Source organism: Bufo gargarizans, chromosome 4, assembly GCF_014858855.1.
Source record: "Bufo gargarizans isolate SCDJY-AF-19 chromosome 4, ASM1485885v1, whole genome shotgun sequence".
NCBI lineage: Eukaryota > Metazoa > Chordata > Amphibia > Anura > Bufonidae > Bufo > Bufo gargarizans.
In genome coordinates, this window is record NC_058083.1 from 77562599 (window position 1) to 77581503 (window position 18905).

General features: G+C 47.6%; 1 protein-coding gene across 3 annotated transcripts in view; it reads left to right on the forward strand.

Annotated features, from left to right (window-relative positions):
* RNASEH1 (ribonuclease H1) overlaps positions 1–18905 on the forward strand; it is a 58164-nt gene that overhangs the window by 9297 nt on the left and 29962 nt on the right. For 2 of the 3 annotated variants that reach the window (XM_044291476.1, XM_044291478.1), the window contains exons 1-3: positions 11184–11252; positions 15061–15238; positions 15452–15573. In XM_044291476.1, the coding sequence (XP_044147411.1) occupies positions 15123–15238; positions 15452–15573 (238 nt within the window). In that variant the 5' untranslated portion in view covers positions 11184–11252; positions 15061–15122. Of the gene's footprint in view, positions 1–11183; positions 11253–15060; positions 15239–15451; positions 15574–18905 lie in introns of those variants that run through there. The other variant, XM_044291477.1, reaches the window with a different exon arrangement.

An 18905-nucleotide genomic window follows, 5' to 3' on the forward strand; every position in this document is an offset into this window, starting at 1 on the left:
TTTGTGACAGTGTTAAATTTGAGTCAATATATTTCACCTTTATTTATAAAAGAATCCAAAATGTAAAAAAAAATTGAAAAATTGAAAATTTTCTAAATTTTAATTATTTAAAGGGGTTATCCCATCTTAGACAATAGGGGCATATCGCAAGGATATGCCCCCATTGTCTGATAGGTGCGGGTCCCACCGCTGGGACCCGCACCTATAAGGAGAACGGAGCAGAGAAAGTGGAGGAGGGCGCACTGCGCATGCGCAGCCGCCCTCCGTTCATTTCTATGGAGCCGCCGAAAATAGCCGAGCGCTGGCTCGGCTAGTTCCGTCGGCCCCATAGAAATGAATGGGAGCGTTGGCCGCGCATTCACTTCAATGGGAGAGGCGGGGAGCTGCGCCTGGTGGTGGTCGGACCCTGGGAAACCCGGGGTCCTCCAGCCACAACTCTCCCCGGCTCCGTTCTCGTTGTAGGTGCGGGTCCCAGAGGTGGGACCCGCACCTATCAGACAATGGGGGCATATCCTTGCGATATGCCCCCATTGTCTAAGATGGGATAACTTTTAAGACAGATAGTAATACATCATACAATGGTTATCATTCAACATTCCCCATATGTCTGCTTTATGTTGGCATAATTTTGTAAATGTCATTTTTTTTTTTTAGGACGTTAGAAGGCTTAGAAGTTTAGAATCAATTTTTCAAATTTCCAACAAAATTTCCCAAACCATTTTTTTAAGCACCAATTCAGTTATAAAGTGATTTTGAGGGGCTTACGTAATAGAAACCACCCATAAAGGACCCCATTTTAGAAACTACACCCCTCAAATTATTCAAAACTGATATTACAAACTTTGTTAACCCTTGAGGTGTTCCACAAAAATTAAAGGAATATGGAGGTGAAATTTAAAAATTTCACTTTTTAGGTAAAAAAAAAAGGTGTTTATGTTAATAAATTTTTTCTTGCAACACAGCAAGGGTTAACAGCAAAATAAACCTCAATATATATTACTCTGATTCTGCAGTTTACAGAAATACCCCATATGTGGTGGTAAACTGCTCTATGGGCACGTGGCAGTGGTCAGAAGGAAAGGAGCGCCATATGGATGTCACGGACGTTCCCGCGTCAGGTGGCAGGAGATCGGTGAGACTGGCAACACATGGTTTGATCTGAAAGGTTTTCCTTGTGGATCAATAGGCGTCTGTGTTGTTTCTTGAAATGGCCACACCCCTTGCCTGAGGTGTTGCTATTGTGGTCATTTAACCTTCCTTATTTATTGTTGCTTCTCCCACAATGTTGTGCGGTTTTTAGCTTCAGATTCAGTTGTGGATTGCTGGTGTGTGGATCTTGAGTTCCTGGTGCTTCCATAGCCCCTTTGAAGTTAAGTCTTTCCTTTCCCTTTTGTATTTTGTTTGGGTTCTGTGTGTTGCATTTCCCTATTGTTTGTATTAGGCCTGAAGGAGACTCCTGTTCGTCCTTCCATTTGGAGGAACAGGTAGTCTCGTCCCTGCCATTAGTACCAGGGTCCTATAGGGCTAGATAGGACTCTAGGTATTCCTGTATATGAACTCACCTATCTCTGGGGTCTGTTCATACTGGTAGTAAGTCAGGATCTTGGTTAGGGTTTTACTAGGAGGTGTCCATCTTCCTTCCCTAGTACTCAGGCCTGATTTCCTGTTCCCCCCTTCCCTCTTATGCTCAGTGTGGTGTTTCCCTCCCACACCGAAGCATGACAATGGATTTTAGAGGCAGGATTTCGCTAGAATGGTTTTTAGGCACTATTTTGTATTTGAAGAGACCCTGACGTACCCCTACAGTAGAAACCCTCAAAAAGTGACAGGCAGGAAGGAGCGCCATATGGCTTTTGCAGTGAAAACCAAGGTGCCATTGGTTTTTATTTTTTAAGTGATTGTCTTATGTGGGAGCTAATTTTTTGCGGGATGAGGTGATGGTTTAATTGGTACCATTTTGGGGTACATAAGACTTTTTGATCACTTGGTATTAGACTCTTTGTGAGGTAAGGTGACCAGAAAATGGCTTTTTTGACACAGTTTTTTTTTGTGATATTTTTAGAGAGTCGGTTGGTACAAACATGGCGATACCTAATATGTCTACTTTTCTTTTTCCCCCTATTTTTTACTATTTTTTTAACTTTATTTTGGGAAAAGGACACTTTTTTACTTGAATCTTAAATTTTAATTTTTTTTACTTTTTTTTTAACTTCTTTTTTCACTTTATTTTTTGTCCCATTCTGGGACTTCAACTTTTGGGGGTCTGATCCTTCTGTATTGTAATGCATTGGCTGTGAGTGTATTACCAGTGAAATACACTTACAGCTTCCTGCCTGTGAGATCCACAGGCTGACACGGTGTCCCATGAGTTGTGCGCCAACAAGATTTACTGCAGACACAGATTAAAAATCTCCAATAAAAAATACATTTTTGGGAGGGTTTTTCCAATTTTAACATAACTGTTAGGGGTACTCAACTGGCGGACCGCAGTCCAAATCTGGACCGGGCACGCCAGCTGTCCGGACCCACTGAGAAGAGAAAAGCAGAAGAGAAAGGACCTGCCATACAACGGGTGAGAAGAAGCAGGACAGGACCTTTGAGGTGTTCCAGCCAATTGATGTGCTGCACACAGGCAGCTTCACACAAACTACCAATGACTGGTAGGGAGGGAGGAGTTGGCTCCGCCTACATTGTTTCTGCCCTGAGTGAGTCTGTCTGTGATGGTGTTCTGTGGATGTGCAGAGCAGGTTTCTTCAGCTTCTGCAGTGGAGAAGTGGCCTCCACATGTAAGGAGGAGAGGTCTGCACCAGGTCAGGGCTGCAGGGGAGAGGATGGCTGTCCAGCACTGGGGGGAGGACGCCTTTCTCCTTCCTAATACATTTGGACGTGTGCTGGCAGCAATCTGTGCTTTCTTGGGGAGACTGTAAAAGCATGCCATCACGGGGTGATGGGGAAGCAGAAAATCTATTTCTGACTTATTAAAGGAGTATTCCCATCTTAGACAATGGAGGCATGTCGCTAGGATATGCCCCCATTGTCTTATAGGTGCGGGTCGTGCACCTATCTTGAGAACAAAGCGGGGAGCGCTGTGGCTGGAGGACCCCAGATTTCCCGTCCACCACCAAGCGCTAATCTCCGCCTCTCCCATAGAAGTGAATGGGAGCATGCCACGCATGCACAGCCCATGCTCCCATTCATTTCTATGGGGCAGACGGCAATATTTTCGGCGGCCCCATAGAAATGAATGGAGGGCGGCTGCGCATGCGCAGTGCGCTCTCCTTCACTTTTGGGGCTCCGTTCTCAATATACAGTACAGACCAAAAGTTTGGACACACCTTCTCATTCAAAGAGTTTTCTTTATTTTCATGACTATGAAAATTGTAGATTCACACTGAAGGCATCAAAACTATGAATTAACACATGTGGAATTATATACATAACAAAAAAGTGTGAAACAACTGAAAATATGTCATATTCTAGGTTCTTCAAAGTAGCCACCTTTTGCTTTGATTACTGCTTTGCACACTCTTGGCATTCTCTTGATGAGCTTCAAGAGGTAGTCACCTGAAATGGTTTTCACTTCACAGGTGTGCCCTGTCAGGTTTAATAAGTGGGATTTCTTGCCTTATAAATGGGGTTGGGACCATCAGTTGCATTGTGGAGAAGTCAGGTGGATACACAGCTGATAGTCCTACTGAATAGACTGTTAGAATTTGTATTATGGCAAGAAAAAAGCAGCTAAGTAAAGAAAAACGAGTGGCCATCATTACTTAAATTAAGGTCAGCCAGTCCGAAAAATTGGGAAAACTTTTAAAGTGTCCCCATGTGCAGTCACAAAAACCATCAAGCGCTACAAAGAAACTGGCTCACATGCGGACCGCCCCAGGAACGGAAGACCAAGAGTCACCTCTGCTGCGGAGGATAAGTTCATCCGAGTTACCAGCCTCAGAAATCGCAGGTTAACAGCAGCTCAGATTAGAGACCAGGTCAATGCCACACAGAGTTCTAGCATCAGACACATCTCTAGAACAACTGTGAATCAGGCCTTCATGGGAGAATATCTGTGCTTTGGTCTGATGAGTCCAACTTTGAGATCTTTGGTTCCAACCACTGTGTCTTTGTGTGACGCAGAAAAGGTGAACGGATGGACTCTACATGCCTGGTTCCCACCGTGAAGCATGGAGGAGGAGGTGTGATGGTGTGGGGGTGCTTTTCTGGTGACACTGTTGGGGATTTATTCAAAATTGAAGGCATACTGAACCAGCATGGCTACCACAGCATCTTGCAGCGGCGTGCTATTCCATCCGGTTTGCGTTTAGTTGGACCATCATTTATTTTTCAACAGGACAATGACCCCAAACACACCTCCAGGCTGTGTAAGGGCTATTTGACCATGAAGGAGAGTGATGGGGTGCTGCGCCAGATGACCTGGCCTCCACAGTCACCGGACCTGAACCCAATCGAGATGGTTTGGGGTGAGCTGGACCGCAGAGTGAAGGCAAAAGGGCCAACAAGTGCTAAGCATCTCTTGGAACTCCTTCAAGACTGTTGGAAGACCATTTCAGGTGACTACCTCTTGAAGCTCCTCAAGAGAATGCCAAGAGTGTGCAAAGCAGTAATCAAAGCAAAAGGTGGCTACTTTGAAGAACCTAGAATATGACATATTTTCAGTTGTTTCACACTTTTTTGTTATGTATATAATTCCACATGTGTTAATTCATAGTTTTGATGCCTTCAGTGTGAATCTACAATTTTCATAGTCATGAAAATAAAGAAAACTCTTTGAATGAGAAGGTGCGTCCAAACTTTTGGTCTGTACTGTAGGTGCGGGTCCCAGCGGTGGGACCCGCACCTGTAAAACTTTACATTTTGGCTTCCATAATCATAGGCATTAGGTGTTGCTGAAAAGTGTGTAGAGGGTTAATAAGTAAGATTTGATAGCATTTGTCATCACTCAGAATGTTGTGGCACATAGTAATGTATTGCGTCTTATCCATAATAAGTATGTTGCATCCCTTGTCTGAGGGTTTAATTATGATGGATTCATCACCTTCCAAGGAAAAGAGCCCCTCAAGTTCCTCCCTTAACATGTTAGAGTGGCGAGGGACCTTATTCTGTAGGTGACGTAATTTCTCTGTTACTACCTCTACAAAGACGTCCAAGGGAAACTTGTCACCTACGGGGGGGGAGGGGGGGGGGGTTTAGTGGATGGCAACTGTAGATTGGTATACGGTCCCTCCCCAGGATTCCTCTGTCCTTCTGACCATAGGTCTGCCAAGATGCAAACATCTGGCAGATCCTCTGGGTCAATCCCTAGTTCAATACATTGACGCTTGTCATGGGTCTGGAAGAATTTCTTCAGTTTTAATTTTCAGACAAAAAGATTAAAGGGCTTCTGTCACTCCACTAAACTCCTTTTTTTTTTTTTTGGTCTCCTTAAAATCCTTATGCTGCGATTTCTCAATATATATGGCTATTACTCTGTTTGGTTCAGTAGTTCTATCAAAAAACTGACTTTTATATTATGCAAATTACCTCTCTAGCAGCAGGTAGGGCATTCTCGATTCATAATGACGCCCCCTCCTCATGTTGATTGACAGGGCCAGCAGACGCGCTCGTCCTCTGACTGGCCCTGTCTGCGTTTTAAATCTCGCGCCGGTCTTCAGTTGGCGCAGGCGCACTGAATGGAGGAAGCTCGCTCAGCCGCTCCATCCTCAGTGCGCCTGCGCCGGGTGTACATGTGACGTCATCGGCGCAGGCGCACTGAGGATGGAGCGGCCGAGCGAGCGCCTGCTCCGACTGAAGACCGGCGCGAGATTTAAAACGCAGACAGGGCCAGTCAGAGGACGAGCGCGTCCGCTGGCCCTGTCAATCAACGTCATTATGAATGGAGGATGCGGCTGCTAGCAGCAGGTAGCCGCCCTACCTGCTGCTAGAGAGGTAATTTGCATAATATAAAAGTCAGTTTTTTTATAGAACTACTGAACCAAACAGTGTAATAGCTATATATATATTGAGAAATCGCAGCATAAGGATTTTAAGGAGACCAAAAAAAAAATAATGAGTTTAGTGGAGTGACAGAAGCCCTTTAATATCTTTGACCCACTCAAAAGACTGAAACGTCTGAGTGGGTACAAAGGAAAATCCCCTCTGTAACAGGGATAATTGACCCTCAGTTAGGCTGGTTTCACACGGGCGTTGCGGGAAAATGTGCGGGTACGTTGCGGGAACACGCTCGATTTTTCTGCACGAGTGCAAAACATTGTAATGTATTTTGCACTCGCGTGAGAAAAATCGCGCATGTTTGGTACCCAAACTTCTTCACAGAAGTTCGGGCTTGGGATCGGTGTTCTGTAGACTGTATTATTTTCCCTTATAACATGGTTATAAGGGAAAATAATAGCATTCTGAATACAGAATGCATAGTAAAACAGCGCTGGAGGGGGTTAAAAAAATATAAAAAATTATTTAACTCACCTTAATCCACTTGATCGCGCAGCCGGCATCTCCTTCTGTCTTCATCTTAGCTGTGTGCAGTAACAGGACCTGTGGTGCCGTCACTCCGTCATCACATGATCTTTTACCATGGTGATGGATCATGTGATGGACCATGTGATGACCGGAGTGACGTCACCACAGGTCCCGTTACTGCACACAGCTAAGATGAAGACAGAAGGAGATGCCGGCTGCGCGATCAAGTGGATTAAGGTGAGTTTAATTATTTTTTATATTTTTTTAACCCCTCCAGCGCTATTTTACTATGCATTCTGTATTCAGAATGCTATTATTTTCCCTTATAACCATGTTATAAGGGAAAATAATAATGATTGGGTCTCCATCCCGATCGTCTCCTAGCAACTTGGCTCTATACACCACCACAATGGATTTGAAATAAAACAAATAAGATGTGCTTTTACTGCAGATTGTCAGCTTTAATTTGAGGGTATTTACATCCAAATCAGGTGAACGGTGTAGGAATTATAACAGTTTCAATATGTACCTCCCACTTGTTAAGGGATCAAAAGTAATGGGACAATTGGCTTCTCAGCTGCTCCATGGCCAGGCTGTGTGTTATTCCCTCATTATTACAATGAGCAGATAAAAGGTCCAGAGTTCATTTCAAGTCTGCTATTTGCATTTGGAATCTGTTGCTGTCAAGATGAGATCCAAAGAGCTGTCACTATCAGTGAAGCAAGCCATCATTAGGCTGAAAAAACACAACAAACCCATCAGAGAGATAGCAAAAACATTAGGCATGGCCAAAACAACTGTTTGGAACATTCTTAAAAAGAAGGAACGCACCGGTGAGTTCAGCAACACCAAAAGACCCGGAAGACCACGGAAAACAACTGTGGTGGGTGACCGAAGAATTCTTTCCCTGGTGAAGAACAGTTGGCCAGATCAAGAACACTCTCCAGGAGGTAGGTGTATGTGTGTCAAAGTTAACAATTAGGAGAAGACTTCACCAGAGTGAATACAGAGGGTTCACCACAAGATGTAAACCATTGGTGAGCCTCAAAAACAGGAAGGCCAGATTAGAGTTTGCCAAACGACATCTAAAAAAGCCTTCACAGTTCTGGAACAACATCCTATGGACAGATGAGACCAAGATCAACTTGTACCAGAGTGATGGGAAGAGAAGAGGATGGAGAAGGAAAGGAACTGCTCATGATCCTAAGCATACCACCTCATCAGTGAAGCATGGTGGTAGTCTCATGGCATGGGCATGTATGGCTGCCAATGGAACTGGTTTTATTGTATTTATTGATGATGTGACTGCTGACAAAAGCAGCAGGATGTTTCGGGCAATATTATCTGCTCATATTCAGCCAAATGCTTCAGAACTCATTGGACGGTGCTTCACAGTGCAGATGGACAATGACCCAAAGCATACTGCAAAAGCAACCAAAGAGTTTTTTCAGGGAAAGAAGTGGAATGTTATGCAATGGCCGAGTCAATCACCTGAGCTGAATCCGATTGAGCATGCATTTCACTTGCTGAAGACAAAACTGAAGGGAAAATGCATCTCCAGGGATGAAACCCAGCGTCTGGTGATGTCTATGCGTTCCAGACTTCAGGCTGTAATTGACTGCAAAGGATTTGCAACCAAGTATTAAAAAGTGAAAATTTGATTTATGATTATTATTCTGTCCCATTACTTTTGGTCCCTTAACTAGTGGGAGGCACATATGCAGACTGTTGTAATTCCTACACATTTCACCTGATTTGGATGTAAATACCCTCAAATGAAAGCTGACAGTCTGCAGGTAAAGCACATCTTGTTTGTTTCATTTCAAATCCATTGTGGTGGTGTATAGAGCCAAAAATGGTAGATCTGTGTTGATGTCCCGATATTTATGGACCTGACTGTGTATATCTTACCATTATGTGATGCATGCCAGATTCGGAGCGCCCCCACCGCGTATGGGCACTTCCCCCTCCACGATTGGCCACATTTCTTAGCGCTTTCCTCCCACCTTATGTTCACCCTGATATAACGAGCGGGCACGCGCGGGTATACAAGCACCGGTTAGGCTGCACACCACATATGCAGCGAGACCGCTCCTACGCACAGTTAGGTAGATTACCAGTTTCAGGGCCACTCACTAGCTCCTGATGTGGTGTCCGCAAAAGGGTCCCAGGAAACGCGTTGAGCGAGTTAGGCTACTGATACTTATAAGGACATCTTGAAGCGGTCACTGGTCTCGGTCCGCCTGGCGTCCGCACTAGAGCGAGTAAGTCACTAGACGATCCGCAACAGGATACAGTGTTGTGGTGTCTTGGGGATCTGATAGTTTGTTTTCTCGGGGCACAGTACCGCAGACAGGGCTCACAACGGACTGTTGTCTATATAGTCCCTGCTCTGTTACATTTGGTTCTTTATGGTACGTGACTGTGGAAACACTATCACCCTGCGAATGAGGACCAATCGTCTCCCTTATCGACTGCAGGGTACACTCATTTCTTTTCTTGCTATATACTGGTCATATTTAAGGGTCACACGTGAACATCCATAGCGGGCACCCACTCTCTGCCATGATGGACCTCTATGCCTTATAGGATACTGGAGCTCTAAATATTACCTCCTGTATGCTTTGAGCTGTATACCCCATCTGCTTGTTTATGTAACCTCCCAAGGGTGAACGCTATGTATATTTTTATTTAATTTTTGTTTTAACCGTCTTGTGCAGGCAGTTAGACTTCTGTAAGTTAAGATGGAAAATTTGCCAATACGCACGCCTTTTTTCAGTAAGGCTACTTTCACACTAGCATTTTTACTGGATCCGGCGCGGTCCAGCAAAAACGCTTCCGTTACTGATAATACAACCATCTGCATCCGTTATGAACGGATCCGGTTGTATTATCATTAACATAGCCAAGATGGATCCGTCATGAACTCCACTGAAAGTCAATGAAGGACGGATCCGTTTTCGATTGCGTCAAACGGATCCGTCCCCATGCTGCGGTTTGCTCTCCGGTATGAGAACGGAATGCATTCTGGTGCATTCCGTTCTGTTCAGTTACGTTTTGTCCCCATTGACAATGAATGGTGACAAAACGGAAGCGTTTTTTAACGGTATTGAGACCCTATGACGGATCTCAATGCTGAAAAATAGTAACGCTAGTGTGGAAGTAGCCTAAGCTGATCCTTATTAGATGACCAGCACAAAGTGAAAGTACCAGTCACACAGAAAAACTGTTAACTCTTTGTGAAACAAAGTCTGAATATTTTTAATGAAGGCCCCCGGCGGCTGTTCTCGGACCTGCCTGCTCCCGGTGACCGCATTTGTTTCAGACCGGCTTACGCCACAGGCACAGGTAAGGGCTTACCTGTGCATCGCCGGACTTGTGAGTTAAGATGGCAGCCCGCATGTGTTCGCGGGCGAACAATGCGAACTGGCCATCACTGAAGACGATACGGTTCCAGTCTGTAGCAGTCCATTTTTCTCGTTCACAACACCACTGCAAAAGAAGGTGAAGGTGGATGACTCTGAATGGATGCAATGACACCAAAATTCCTTGTACTAAGCGCCTGGAAATGGTTCGGCCAGAGACAGGGGTGTGTAATGAAGGTGTCACCTGCGTCTGGATGATGGACAACGAAACTGTGGGAGCTTCTCGTACTTGACGATGGATTCATTCTCTCTACAGGTGGTCACCATGTATGTGTGCCCTCATGTAACCACTGCTCCCAACACCTCCGAACAGCTAGGTCAGAACGGCCTAGATGGCGGGGATGCGGGTGCCACAGGCTGTGAGACAAGAACACAGAACTCCAGAGGCCGGGCCCCTGTTGGAGGGCAGAGGAGGGCCAGCGGGTCCGGGCCATCCAAGAGCAGCAGTGGTAGCAGCAAGGTGTTTGGAACAGTATCTGACATCCCGCACCTGTCTGCAGGTAGCCTAAAGGGGTTTGCCACCACTGCAGAGGCTACCTTCCCCCTTGCATCACGTGAGTAACAGACAGGAGGGGAAGGCCGCTGCTGCTGCAGCCAGTACTTGGCTGCAGTGGCGTTGAAGCGGATGACGACAGCGAGGGGCAGCTGAGGCCTGGGATCAAACTATCACATAATGCAAGAGGAGCAGGTCACCACGGCTGCCAGAAATTGGCTGCAGCGGCGTCAAAGTTGAAATCCTTAGAGCACAACGGAGCAGCAGAGGCCGGGGAAAGAAGGAGCGGAGAGCCAGGGAGCAGGTCTGGACAAAAGGGGGAGGGGGGTTTGCAGAACCCCTTTAATATTTGGCACAGCCCCTTAATTGTATAAAAAAAAAAAACACCTTACACAATGATCTGCTTTGTGTATCAGCTCTTCATTGTTTTAAGATCTCTGCTTGCTGTTTATTCACATGCAGTGGCAGTGTGTGGCACAGTAAAAAAAACAAATGACATTCAATAACAGCAAGCAGCGATGCTGAAAATTCTAGGATACACTACTAATGTATTATTAGTACAGCGAGCGTACTATTCATTATACAGCGGCAGCTGAAACTAGAACAGCGCGGTGTATGCAGGATTATTGTGGAAGACCCCGGAGACTAGCGCTGGGCGGGAAGCCATTATTACTAATCTCTTCGGAGCCATCATTTACACAGGAGTCTATATGGGAAACCCCCTCCTCTAGCTGCGCCTGCGAGCGGTCTGGAGTTCTGACTCTCCTCGCTTTCCGTAGTCAGCGTGCTCGCCGAGCCCTCATAGGGTCAGCTGACCTCTACATCTGGCGTCCAATCAGGAAGCTGCGCCGCCGAGTGTGTAGGTGAGTGAGTGGATCAGTCAACTACAGCTCCCAGCATTTATCAGGGTATGATGGGAGTCGTAGACTGCTGTAGTGTTATAGACAGTGTTAGAGCGGACATGGGACGGGGTTGCGTTTTGATGCCGGTTTTTGTTAACCCTTTTATCACTGGACTCTTTGTGGTGGTCCTATTTGTGGGTGCCTGTAAAATGAACCTGTGCACAGGGACTGAGCAATATGAGGACAGCTGGTAGACTCCACTACCATTGCCTCCTCCCTGCGGACATGGTTACTGAGGAGGGGTCCCAAATCTAGGGCGAGGGACTGGTGACAAGTTGTGGAGTAGTTGCCGATTCCACACCAAACATCTTTGTAAGCTGCATGTGAGGAGGCTAGCCGGTTACTTTTAGCGGCAGGGGACTCCGGCAGGTGAACAGCCTGTCTGATCCGGGCTGCGGCTGGCTCACGCGTGCCCCCGGGCTGCGGCTGGCTCACGCGTGCCCCCGGGCTGCGGCTGGCTCACGCGTGCCCCCGGGCTGCGGCTGGCTCACGCGTGCCCCCGGGCTGCGGCTGGCTCACGCGTGCCCCCGGGCTGCGGCTGGCTCACGCGTGCCCCCGGGCTGCGGCTCCGTCTCCATTGACTATAATGGGGGTGGAGTTCCTGCGGCAGCACAGCAGCGCACACCAAGAGGCGGCCGGACTAAGGGTACTTTCACACTAGCTTTTTTGTTTTCCAGTATTGAGTTCTGTCACAGGAGCTCAATAACGGAAAAAAAATGATCAGTTTTAGGCCTCATGCACACAACCGTTTTTTTTTTAAGGTCCGCAAAAACGGGGTCCGTTTTTCCTTCCGTGGGTCTTCCTTGATTTTTGGAGGATCCACGGACATGAAGGAAAAAGTCGTTTTGGTGTCCGCCTGGCCGTGCAGAGCCAAACGGATCCGTCCTGACTTACAATGCAAGTCAATGGGGACGGATCCGTTTGACGTTGACACAATATGGTGCAATTGCAAACTGATCCGTCCCCTATTGACTTTTAATGTAAAGTCAGGAGTCCCTATTATACCATCAGATCGGAGTTTTCTTCAATCTGATGGTATATTTTAACTTGAAGGGTCCCCTTCACCATGGGAACGCCTCTATGTTAGAATATACCATCGGATTTGAGTTACATCGTGAAACACAGAGGCGTTCCTATGGTGATGGGGACGCTTCAAGTTAGAATATACTAAGAAGTGTGTACATGACTGCCGCCTGGCAGCACCCGATCTCTTACAGGGGGCTGTGATCAGCACAATTAACCCCTCAGGTGCCGCACCTGAAGGGGTTAATTGTGCATATCATAGCCCCTCCCTCCCCGGTTTGAATATCATTGGTGGCCAGTGTGCGGCCTCCCTCTATTGTATTATCATTGGTGGCCAGTGTGCGGCCTCCCCTCTCTCCCCCCAATCATTGGTGGCAGCGGAGAGTTCCGATCGGAGTCCCAGTTTAATCGCTGGGGCTCCGATCGGTAACCATGGCAACCAGGACGCTACTGCAGTCCTGGTTGCCATGGTTACTTAGCAATATTAGAAGCATCATACTTACCTGCTGCGCTGTCTGTGACCGGCCGGGAGCTCCTCCTACTGGTAAGTGACAGGACTGTGTGGCGCATTGCTTAATGATCTGTCACTTACCAGTAGGAGGAGCTCCCGGCCGGTCACAGACAGCGCAGCAGGTAAGTATGATGCTTCTAATATTGCTAAGTAACCATGGGGAGGGGCGCACACTGGCCACCAATGATAATACAATAGAGGGAGGCCGCACACTGGCCACCAATGATAATACAATAGAGGGAAGGAGGGGGGGGGGGCCGGGGGGAAGGGCGCACACTGGCCACCAATGATAATACAATAGAGGGCGGGGGGGCCGCGCACTGGCCACCAATGATAATACAATAGAGGGGGGGGGGGCTGCACACTGGCCACCAATGATAATACAATAGAGGGAGGGGAGGGCTGCACACTGGCCACCAATGATAATACAATAGAGGGGGGGGGGCTGCACACTGGCCACCAATGATAATACAATAGAGGGGGGGGGGGCGCACACTGGCCACCAATGATAATACAATAGAGGGAGGGGAGGGCTGCACACTGGCCACCAATGATAATACAATAGAGGGGGGGGCTGCACACTGGCCACCAATGATAATACAATAGAGGGGGGGGGGGGCGCACACTGGCCACCAATGATAATACAATAGAGGGAGGGGAGGGCCGCACACTGGCCACCAATGATAATACAATAGAGGGAGGGGAGGGCCGCACACTGGCCACCAATGATAATACAATAGAGGGAGGGGAGGACCGCACACTGGCCACCAATGATAATACAATAGAGGGGGGGGGGCCCCGCACACTGGCCACCAATGATAATGCAATAGAGGGAGGGAGGGGGGGCCGCACACTGGCCACCAATGATAATACAATAGAGGGAGGGAGGGGGGTCCGCACACTGGCCACCAATGATAATACAATAGAGGGAGGGGGGGGGCCGCACTGGCCACCAATGATATTAATACAATAGAGGGAGGGAGGGGGGCCGCACTGGCCACCAATGATATTAATACAGTAGAGGGAGGAAGGGGGGGCCGCACTGGCCACCAATGAAATTAAAACTGGGGAGGGAGGGGTCTGCCCCCTCCTGCCTGGCAGCCCCTGATCTCTTACAGGGGGCTATGATACGCACAATTAACAACTTCAGGTACGGCACCTGAGGGGTTAATTGTGCTGATCACAGCCCCCTGTAAGAGATCGGGTGCTGCCAGGCAGCAGGGGGCAGTCATATACACAGTTCGTAGTATATTCTAACTAGAAGCGTCCCCATCACTATGGGAACTCCTCCTTATTTTTATTTATTTTTTGAATTTTGAGAACTTCTTGCCAGTAAAAAAAAGAAGTTGCAGTGAGCTGTCCAGAAGTAAGATCAGTTGAAAACTGCATACCCCCCCCCCCCCCCCCCCCCAGAAATGACTGACACACCAATGGGCATCAAAATTGGCACAAAACAAGAGATTTAAAAGGGTTTTCTGAAGTTTTAATATTGATGACCCTGTGGATAAGTCATCAGTATCTGATGGGTGGAGGTCTGACACCCGGGACCCCTGCAATCAGCTGTGTTGAGAAGGCACCGGTACTCCTGTGGGTGCTGCGGTTTTCCCCGTGCTCACCAGTCACAGCACCGCACATTGTATAGTGGTAGTGCTTGGTATTGCGCTCGGTCCCATTCACTTCTATGGGACTGAACTGGGCTTAGGCCACGTAACCGATGAACATGACATCACATGTCTTAGGGAAAGCTGTGAGAAGGCCGCAGCGCTACAGACGATGCCTTGTCAATCCAAGTGCATCCTGCATACATTTCAGGCTCTCTTTAAAAAGAAACCCAACAAACCCCAAATAGAATAGTTGTAGAGATGGACGGTAGCAGGACGCTATGGAGAAATATATGGTCCACACATCGCAGTGGATGCACATTTTTAGAAATAAAAACTATGGATGTGCAGAATTTAGAGAACTACGGTATATTTTCATACAGCCACCCTTGCAGAGGACTGCCTCAGTATATATTACATGGTCAGGTTCTATCTGCTACATACTGATGAGTGTGCTATATAGTATATCTTTTACGTGTAAGGGTAGAAAACCTTGAAAAACAGCCAAAAATAAAATGCTAATCTAAGAGCAGTTTCTAAGTTAGCGCTAGGACACACTATGGCGGTATTCATATACTGGTGTACATCAGTTTCCTACATTAACCTTGACCTGTATGTTTCCTTCACTCTGCAGGATGTGGGGTGCTGGTGTCCCCTATACAGAGACTGTCACAGCTTAGTCCTTCTTCATAGGAGATGTTCAAGATCTCAATGAGCATCTTATCTTTAGCATTGCCGAGTATACGGTATACAGCAGCCACGATGTTCTATGCGGTGAGGAAGGGGCGCAGTCCAGGAGTCTACAAGACCTGGTAAGAAAGTCCTAAAATATCCCACATTGGTTTTCTGATTGGGGTGACTGTATTTATGGACTGCTGTAGTCCTCAGGGGTTCTATGACTATATCATAGAGGGCAGGGGGGTGATTATAACAGGTCCTCTGTAGGCAATAGTTGAGTCCTCTGACTTTTTATTTTATTTACTTATTACCCCCCCCCCCCCCCTTCATTTCTGTTCCCATCAAAGGGCAGAATGTAAAGAACAAGTGGACCAGTTTCCAGCAGCAAGGTACAAAAAGTTTGCTTCAGAGGAAGAAGCCTGGAAATTCGTAAGGGATAACCCGGAAGCTTCCTCCAGTCGTTTAGAAGGTGAGGGAGAATCCTCCGACTCTGACTCAATCTCTTGTCTTTTTTCCTTGACTTCATACATGGCTAATAACTAGTAAAAACACATTAAGGGTCCATTCACACGTCCGCAGAATGGGTCCGTATCCGTTCTGCAAACTGCGGAACAGGTGTGGACCCATTCATTCTCTATGGGGCTGGAATGGATGCGGACAGTACACTATGTGAGAGAAAACTTAGTCCAGCTCACCTTCCTGGTGGAATATGTGATCCCGGCTCCAGAGGCCCTAGGGGAGTGTTCCCTTAGCAGGCTGCAGGTAACTTGAAAAGAAAGGTCCCGGAGGCAATGGAGATCCTCTAAAAGCTCTTCTTCATTGTTCACATAAGAATAACGGACACAGCCACATCGTTCACAGCATAACGTTGACGCGTTTCGGGTTGGTACCCTTAGTCGTAACACTTTGCTATGTGTGACCCCACAATTTAAAGGAGTTGGAATGCTCCTCCCTCCAAAATCCAAGAAGGGGAGGGTGGAGCCTCCAACCCCATAGGCTATCACACAGTGCATCACACCTTTCGTTGAATACAACAATCACTAGTGTAATTGGTAACACACTGCGCTGCAGTTCTCACAGAGAATGATGTGGCTGTGTCCGTTATTCTTATGTGAACAATAAAGAAGAGCTTTTAGAGGATCTCCATTGCCTCCGGGACCTTTCTTTTCAAGTTACCTGCAGTACACTATGTGCTCTCCGTATCCGCATTTCCAAACCGTGCCCCCCGATCTTCCGGGCTGCAGCTCCAGAAAAAAATAGAACATGTCCTATTCTTGTCGGCAATTGCGGACAAGAAAAGGCAGTTCTATGGGGGTGCTGGCCGGGTGTATTGCGGATCCACGATACACTACGGACGTGTGAATGGACCCTTACTGTAGTACAGCGGTGACATCAGTCTTTTTATCACTGAAATATATTTATTGGAATACGAAAGCTGAACAAAATATTTCTAAATTCCTGTGAGTAAATGAGCAAGACTTTAACCCCATAAGGACCCGCGCCATACATGTATGGGGGGCTGATCAGGCGGGTGCAGGAGCTGCGTCCGCCTGATCATCGGCAGGGGTTCGGCAGTCGCAGATAGCCGGACCCCTGCTGTATGCGCCGGCATTGGTGAAAACACCGCTGCCGGCGCATTAACCCTCGCACTGCCGCAGTCAGCGTTGACCGCGGCACGTGTGGGATCATGCCAGGGGCGGGGTGGCCACCGGGTCCCCGTGCTGCTGTGATGGGGACCCAATGGCACGGAAGGCAGCCCGATGTCTTCCTTAGGCATCCTGGCTGCCTTCCATGACAGCCTGTGAGATCCAGCCCCCTGTATTACACTGATAATACACTTACAGCCAATGCATGACAATACAGAAGTATTCTAATGCATTGCAGAGGGGAACAATAAATAAAGTGAAAAAAGAAGTTTAAAAAAAATGTTTTAAAGGGTTTCTGTCACCTGAAAAATGGGTATTAAAGGGCTTCTGTCACCCCCAAAACTCATTTTTCATTTTTGGGCATATTAAAATCCTGATTGGACGACTATTCCCTATATAGGGCTCTTACCTTGTTCTGTGGCTTCGTTTCATTAAAAATCGAGCTTTTAAAATATGCAAATTACCTCTCTACCAGCAAGTAGGGCGTCTACTTGCTGTTCGCAGCCGCATCCTCCTTTTAAAAAAACGCCCCCTCCTCCAGTTGATTGACAGGGCCAGCGAGCGCTCTCCTCCTCCAGCTGGCCCTGTCAGCATTTCAAATCTCGTGCCTGCGCCTTACGTGTCTTCATTCGGCGCAGGCGCTCTGAGAGAAGGACGCTCGCTTCCTCAGCTCGCCTGCGCCGATGAAGTCTTCTCTTTCGGGTTTAGAGGTAACGTCATCGGCACAGGCGCACTGAGGGAGTGCTGAGGAAGCGAGCGTCCTTCTCTCAGAGCGCCTGCGCCGAATGAAGACACGTAAGGCGCAGGCGTGGGATTTGAAATGCTGACAGGGCCAGCCGGAGGAGGAGAGCGCTCGCTGGCCCTGTCAATGAACTGGAAGAGGGGGCGTTTTTTTTTAAAAGAGGATGCGGCAGCTACCAGCAAGTAGATGCCCTACTTGCTGGTAGTGAAGTCATTTGCATATTTTAAAAGCTTTATTTTTTTTTTATTTTTTTTATGAAATGAAGCCACAGAACAAGGTAAGAGCCCTATATAGGGAATAGTTATACAATAAGGATTTTAATATGCCCAAAAATGAGTTTTGGGGGTGACAGAAGCCCTTTAAGCTGGCTGACATTAGCGATGTGCTAATGTCAGCTGAACATAACTATATTAGAGCCATCTCACTGCCTAAAGCCTTTATTGAAAAAAAAATAACTTTTATAATCTGCTAATTAGCCTCTAGGAGCAGGGGGGGGGGGCGTTGAACCTGCTCCTAGAGGCTCAGTTTGCCCACCTTTTTTCACGCCCTTCTTCTCTTGATTGACAGGGCCAGGCAGCGCTGCTCTCTTCCTGCTGGCTGTGTCTGCAGTGTAAATCTCGCGCCGTTCAGTATTCAGCGCAGGCGCAGTGAGGAAGCCAGCAGCCGCCGAGCGTCCTTCCCTCACTGCGCCGAATACTGAACGGCGTGAGATTTTTTTAAAATAAAGGCTTTAGGCAGTGAGATGGTAAAAATAAAGTACAATTTTATTTATTTTTTTAAATAGGGAAAAAAGAAAAGTAGACATATTAGGGCCCTTTCACACCTGCGTTATAGTCTTCCGGCATAGAGTTCCGTCGTCGGGGCTCTATGCCGGAAGAATACTGATCAGGATTTTCCTAATGCATTCTGAATGGACAGTCCGTCCTTCAGGATGCATCAGGATGTCTTCAGTTCCGGAACGGAACGTTTTTTGGCCGCAGCAAATAGCGCAGCATGCTGCGCTTTTTGCTCCGGCCAAAAATCCGGAACACTTGCCGCAAGGCCGGATCCGGAATTAATGCCCATTGAAAGGCATTGATCCGGATCCGGCCTTAAGCTAAACGTCGTTTCGGCGCATTGCCGGATGCGACGTTTAGCTTTTTCTCAATGGTTACCATGGCTGCCGGGACGCTAAAGTCCTGGCAGCCAAGGTAAACTGTAGTGGGGAGCGGGGGAGCAGCATACTTACCGTCCGTGCGGCTCCCGGGGCGCTCCAGAGTGACGTCAGGGCGCCCCAGGCGCATGGATGACGTGATCGCATGGATCACATGATCCATGCGCATGGGGCGCTCTGACGTCATTCTGGAGCGCCCCGGGAGCCGCACGGATGGTAAGTATGCTGCTCCCCCGCTCCCCACTACTACTATGGCACCC